Here is a 7,121-nt window from a genome sequence, read left to right as displayed (position 1 = left end):
TTTCCTGTGTTCTTTTTAAGTGATTAAATAGACCCAGGCTGAAAAGGATTAGTAGAAAATAGGTCACATAGACTCATAAATGCATAATGCAAGGAATATTAGCTAAGCAACAGGTTATAATGACTGTTCTATATGCATTATGAGACAACACTATTAAATTATGTAAACATGCCATAAGCAGCAGAAATGGGTTATCAGGGTTATTAGGCGATTTTTAGGGTTGTGTTATTAAGTAATTTAAGGTTGTTTATATTCTTGGAGTAAACACATGTAAGCGTTAGAAACATATGCAAACACATTTCTTGGTTGCCATACATTCTCAACTCCAATATTACCTTTTTAATACTGAGGTCATACAGCCATGCATAGAGCCGTCTTGTATAACAGGTTATATGACAAGGCACATCCTTACCCATATTCATACAGTACTCTTTGTGTCCTGAATCTAATGTGTGTTAGAACAGCACCGTTTGGTAGCCCTGCGGAACACCCAAATTTGTCTTCATTCGCTCCTCATTCTTTCTTTCTGCAGCTGCCTTTGGACACTCTGTCTCATTCCAACTGCTGTCAGTGTACTGCATAGCACCAGGACAATGAAAAAGCCTGTGGCTAGCCAGATGCTCGACTCTCCACGCAGCTGCACTACCGTGCTCCTCTGCCCCAAGAAATCCTGAAAAATCCCCTCCATTTGGCACATAGTGCACATAACCAGAAAGATATGAAAGATCTGGTGTCCATGTCCTATAATATCACACTTCCCTGGAAAAAAGCGTTCAGGTACCGGGCATGAGAAGAAGAAGGCAGCCATCAGGAAGAAGGTCACTTGCAGGGCATGCAGCACCAGCACAGGCTCATGCCAGGATCTAGTGGCTAACCGGAGTGCTACAGGGCTGATGTCCAACATGTATGCCAGGCTAGCAGGCACAATCTGAAAGATCTTCCTTTGCAGCGGGTACGGACGGCGATAGCGCAACTTGGCAAAGCAGCAGCTGGCACATGACAACCATCCTAGTAGAGCAGCGCCAGGCAGAAACAATGTCCCTACCAGGCTCTGGCTCCACTCCTCCTCAGCGCAGTAAAAATAATTTGCCAATGCCGAGCCATACTGATACACAGCCACGCCGACATAATCCAGGAAGAAGAGGGAATAGTGTGAGAGCTCTGAGTGAGACTGAAGCAAATGGGCTAGAGTGCTACATGTGAGGTAGGTCAGAATTGAAAGGATGTAGAGGCAAAGGGGCAGCGATGAGGCGTCCAGAGGCAGGTCTCTTGTTGCAGCAAAGACCCAGAAGCGCAGCAGCACAGCGGGTAGAGCTATAAGGTGTGACCAGACATTCAGCAACTCATTGTGGCTTTGAAAGAGGCTGAGCGCATAGCAGTGCCACGGCTGGCCTACAGGACGGTAACCTGAATGGATATAGGGCTCACGGAACAAGCTGGGCACGTTTGAGGCTCCCACTGTGGCCTGAGGGGCCGGCAAGGGTTGAAGAGAAAGGAAGGGATGAGGCAGGCCAAGTAACTGCTTAATATCGATCGTCAAGGTGCTCAGACGACCTACAACTCCGCTTGACATCGTGGTAACCTGGAGAGAGAAAAAAATTCCAGGGTCAAGAAGGTTCAGAGAAAGGTGGTATTAAGATACTAAAGTATGAAGTTGCTACTTAGAGAAAAAGCAAAAGGCTAGTGGGGACTGCGCATGCAAGTGTAGCAACAACTTTTTAAAAGTTATAAATTCAAGTTAAATTACTTGCAGATTTCTGGTATTTTAAGCACATGACTCAGTTATCAGGTAAACAAGAAACAACTGAAATGTGCATAATCACTCCCTTATCCATGATACCAGCATGAACACATGCTGCCTTTCCATGCTCAGGTAAGTAATCGGCATTACCTGTTTGTCGCACCTTTCTTGCACAATAGAAATGCATTTTGATTAGACAAGGAACGTCTAGCCTTAAGTGCTGCTTGTATTGTTTCAGTGAGTCTCCAGCTCTTATTACAGGACACATCCCTGTTTTTCAGATATCTACAGGCTATTCATTGTTACTTTATTGTCTTACACCCAAGCATCAAGGAATATACCTAAAGACTTTTACAAAGACACACTAAAACATTCCACTCTGATTTAGAGTTAAAGTTTCTAATAAATATAAAGCATGATTAATGATCTCTTAATGATGACCTCACCTGTGTTTGCTGACACTTTTGGAGAAGCACTTTTCACTCTTGAGTAGTTTAAGAAACAATACGCTGATCTCCTTTCTGGGCTCTGTGCAGTGTTTGTGAGTGTGCAGGCATTATCCCCAGCAATAGAGCGGCTCAGCCTCGGATGTGTCCACAACTGAACTGGTGAGGTGAGCTGCAAACCGAGCTGAGGTGAGCTGCAAGTTTCGGTAGCTGGGAGGAGTCAGTTCCAGTCAAGTTTCACCACCCATGAAGAGCACTTAGTCCAGATAGAAATGCAAATGTGCTACTATATTGCAAGAATGACACCTTGTCATTAAATATCTTTAATTTTGTCCAATTGATCCAATGTTTTGTATGATAAGTTTACAATAAGGCAAAACAAAGACAAACAAACAAACAAACAAACAAACAATACAATTTACATCTTTCACATTGTCTTATTCTTTTGGCAAATTTTTTGATTTTTGCAGAAATAAAATAAGCAAAATTGCCCGCTAATATTTTACTGAAATATGGAATTGTAAAGATCTAAAAATAATGAATGGAGCCAGAAAGAAATGTTTCTGAGCACAATGAGGTAGAAATGACTACTATCAAACATCTCTCTCTCTCTTTTTCTCTCCTGCATGAAACCACAGCTAACAAATTCCACCAAACGGCATTCAGCTACAGTATGTTGTGGGAGATTATACCTCGACTGATGGAATAATCCCCGGTTTCACTCCAGCTGCAGAAGGACTTTTCTCCAGAAACACTGTTTCACCTCAAATGGTGTGTAGTGAAACAGTGACAACAAGAATGAATAGTTTGAAATAAATAAATTATAAAATAGTTAAGTAATGGAAGGTTTATGGTGGATACTTGAAATAGGAATACACACATTTATGAATTGAGACATTATATCAGTATATAATATATATGAATTTAATCACTATTTAAAATGTACTATAAGTGAACTTTTACCACTTCTACTAAAAGCATTCTTGTGTACTACAGTAGCAGTTCTGCAGCTGATAGGAAGCTCCTGGAAAGAATCATCAGATCTGCAGAGAGAATAAAAAATACAACAACACAACGAGCAGCTCTGGAGGACATTTTCATTTCCTGTGGCCTCCAGAAGGTAAAAATATTTTGAAGGACTCATCCCACTCATCACACCATATGTTGAACTCCTGTCCTGAGGCAGGCGTTACAGGTCAGTTCGAACTAGAACAACCAGACTGTTTAGTGGCTTCTACTAAAAAGCTATTGTTATACTGAACGCCAGTCTCAAATAGGTGCAATAGTTATCATTACTTATGTTTCAAATAGGTAAAAATAATGATCATTATGTTTACAAACTATACTGAACACCAGTCTGAAATATGTCCCATTACTATGTGTTCAAATAAGTGCAAATTTTTTGTTTACCAGCATATGTGACACTATGTATGTATTAGTACTAAAATTATAAAATAATAATAAATAATAAATAATAAACACACATTATTATTTATTATTTTATTATTATTTTAGTATATATTTATTTTGTAATTATTATTTTTTTAATGTAATTTTTTTTCTATATTATTTATTACTATTTTATCAGTAACGTTTTTACCTTGTGCCTCAATTTCGTTGTACTTGTACAATAACAATACAGTAAAGGAATCTGAATCTAATATATGTACAGAAATTTGTACTATGTGACCCGGCAGCTACAATGAAGAGAATTCGAATGAATGAGTTATGGGTGTGGATGGCGTTTTTAAGAAGGAGTGCATATTTGAAATTCACATTTTTACAGGTTTTTGTCTTTGAAACAGCGACTGAGTCTCAACTGATAGTGCAGTTTGTTTAACTAAATGTTTAAAAAAACATTCTGTGGTGAAATTATTTAAAAGCAAAATGTCACCCATGCTGCTTACAAAATAAACTGATCGGCTATAATGTAATCAGTGATATTATTTCAGGTTGAAGCCCACTGTATGTACATGTCTGCCTGAAACAAAGAGGAACCCCTTACAGTACTTTTTTAAACTGTAATTTCACAAAATTTAGTTTGGTGTGACATTATATGGAATTGGATTCCACTGTATTGGTGGCTAAATACGAGTGAATTGTACACATTTACCTACTTCAGGACAAGATTTTAAATCTACTGACTTTTCATCTTATTACAATTAATGTAAAAAAGAGGATATGAAAAAGTTTGCGTTTATGCATTGTTTACACTAACTTGTACTTTTTTGTTGTCAGCCAAACACACTCCCTGTTCAGTAATCAGAGAATGAATCACAGATGAAAAATAGAATTAAGATTAAGTTTTATCTTAAAACAGCTCCAACTAGTTCAAATTCACTTCAGCTACCATTACCACTTTAGCGCTGTTGTACAAATATTCAGTTTAGATTCTCTAATTAATATTGATTGGTGCAGGTGTTTATTAGAAGCTTATTATAAAGTAGATTTTTAAATCCAGCACATAACTGTTCGTAGCATTGTTTTAACTTAACATTTCAATTTAACTTATAGTGCAGGTTAAAAATTCATTCAATTTTGTTCAGCCAGTTTTGCGTGATTCTGTGACAAAATCTGGCTGGACAGACATACAGACATACAGACATACAGAAAGACTTTCTGAGACTGTTTTTGCATCCTCCAATATATAAAACTTAAAGATTTTATCGAAAAAATGAGTTCTGACCAATGTACAGACGAAATCTTTATTTTATTTATACAGATGCTGCTAGTTCATAAGATTCACTGTAGTTACAGTATTATAATATACTTACAATATGTGTTCATGGAGCTTGCTTTGGGACTCTCGCTGTGTTGTGGCATTGTCATGTAGAACAGGTTTGGGCTGCTTAGATTCAGTGATGCAAACATAATATATATATATATATATATATATATATATATATATATATATATATATATATATATATATATATATTTATAGCCTATATATATATATAGTCAGTCAATTGTATAATTCATAACTTTAAGAAAATTGCAGAACAGTATTTGCACATTTTAAGCTATCTTAAGTAAGATTCCAAACTATAGGATGTGAAACTGTTCAGTTTAACAGGAACTGCAAACAGTAAAACTCACTCACTCATTGTCTATAACGCATTATCCTGTATACAGGGTCATGGGGGGCCTGGAGCCCATCCCAGGAGACTTAGTGCATGACGCGGGGTACACCCTCGACAGGATGCTAATCCATCGCAGGGCACACATACATACACACACTCACACACTCATTCACACACTGGGGGAAATTTGGGAATGTCAATTAGCCTAACCTGCAGGTCTTTGGACTGTGGGAGGAATATTATATATAATACAATATATTAATATAATATACTGTATTATAAAATTATAATATTATATTATATAATATTGTAATATTACATATTATATTACAATAAATTGTAGCTGCTGTGTCACATTCTTGTTCCCACAATACAAATTCCTTACCGTTACCCCTATCACAGTACGGCACGTGACCACGCCCATCCCTCCACTACAAAATCACTCTTTTTGTTAGATCTTTACTGATAAGATCTGATAAGTTTTATTTTAATGTATTAATCTCATGAGGTAAATGGAATACATGGATTTATACCATGACACCTTTAATCTTTTGACTGTTGTTGTTGTATGTGATAGTGATAGTAAAAATGAAAATGAAGAAAAGAACACTTTTTTTCTGTTAAGGCTTCCTGTGCATGAGCTGGAGAAGCATGCTTTCATCATGTTCACTTTGGGCTCCCATGTGCCTTGTGCTGCTGGAGTTTAAACCCTGAGAATTTTTTTTGAATGGATTTCTCAAAGATTAAGGAAAAATACACCATATTTCTATGTTTGTAGCTAATTTACAGCAGACATGCCACATAAATTGAATAAAAACATGTGAAGTAATTGATTTCACAATTAAGAAATCCTTTTTTAAAGAAATATGATTTGTAAAGAGATGTGTATTTAAGATTCATGAAAGGAGTTTGGGCTTTATAACACCAAAAAGAGAGGCTGGTGAGAAAACACATATTTATGATAAACAATATTATATAATATAATATTATAATTTTACAGTATATACAGTATAATACAGTATATTATATTAATATATTGTATTATATATAATATTCCTCCCACAGTCCAAAGACCTGCAGGTTAGGCTAATTGACATTCCCAAATTTCCCCCAGTGTGTGAATGAGTGTGTGAGTGTGTGTATGTATGTGTGCCCTGCGATGGATTAGCATCCTGTCGAGGGTGTACCCCGCGTCATGCACTAAGTCTCCTGGGATGGGCTCCAGGCCCCCCATGACCCTGTATACACATCATATTTCTATGTACAGTATATTTCTATTTTTATGCATATCATATTTCTATTTTTATTTTTAGTTCCATTTTTTTCTAGCACATTTCTATTTTTATTTTTAGTTCTATTTTTTCCTAGTTTCATTTTTTTTATTTAATTTCTATCGTATTCTTTTATTTATATTTATTTCTTATTTGTAAACTTTAATTCTCTTTTAGGGTCAATAGTAGTCGTATAATACATTTCACTACATTTCGTACTGTGTATGTTTGTGTATGTGACAAATAAAATTTGAATTTAAATTTGAATTTGAAACGCCTCTTTACAGCTGCTAAAAAAAAAGTATTGCAAAATTTTTTTTGCCAAATAATAATAATTATTATCAATAATTATCATCACCATCATTCATAATATTTTTCTATAAGAGCACAAAACAATTAGACAAAACTAGTCAGTGCAACCTTCCTAAAAAATCAAATGTCATGATGTTAAATTAAAGTTACTGTTTAAAAACATGTAATTGAAAGCAAGGTATAGGACTTAATTGCATCCAACCCATTCTCCAGAGAACACACTATGAAAAGAGAAAGAGAAAAAGATATACTGTACTAACAGTTTCAT

General features: G+C 35.9%; 1 protein-coding gene across 1 annotated transcript; it reads right to left on the bottom strand.

Annotated features, from left to right (window-relative positions):
* Positions 1-381: 381 nt before the first annotated feature.
* paqr8 (progestin and adipoQ receptor family member VIII) lies at positions 382-2,323 on the bottom strand. The gene is made up of 2 exons (XM_053489360.1): positions 2,188-2,323; positions 382-1,582 (listed from the first exon to the last, which is right to left on the bottom strand). The coding sequence occupies exon 2, from the start codon at positions 1,571-1,573 to the stop codon at positions 503-505; it is 1,071 nt and encodes a 356-aa protein (XP_053345335.1). The 5' UTR covers positions 1,574-1,582; positions 2,188-2,323; the 3' UTR covers positions 382-502.
* Positions 2,324-7,121: the final 4,798 nt, after the last annotated feature.

Source organism: Clarias gariepinus, chromosome 27, assembly GCF_024256425.1.
Source record: "Clarias gariepinus isolate MV-2021 ecotype Netherlands chromosome 27, CGAR_prim_01v2, whole genome shotgun sequence".
Taxonomy (NCBI): domain Eukaryota; kingdom Metazoa; phylum Chordata; class Actinopteri; order Siluriformes; family Clariidae; genus Clarias; species Clarias gariepinus.
This window is presented reverse-complemented; position numbering and strand designations above follow the sequence as displayed.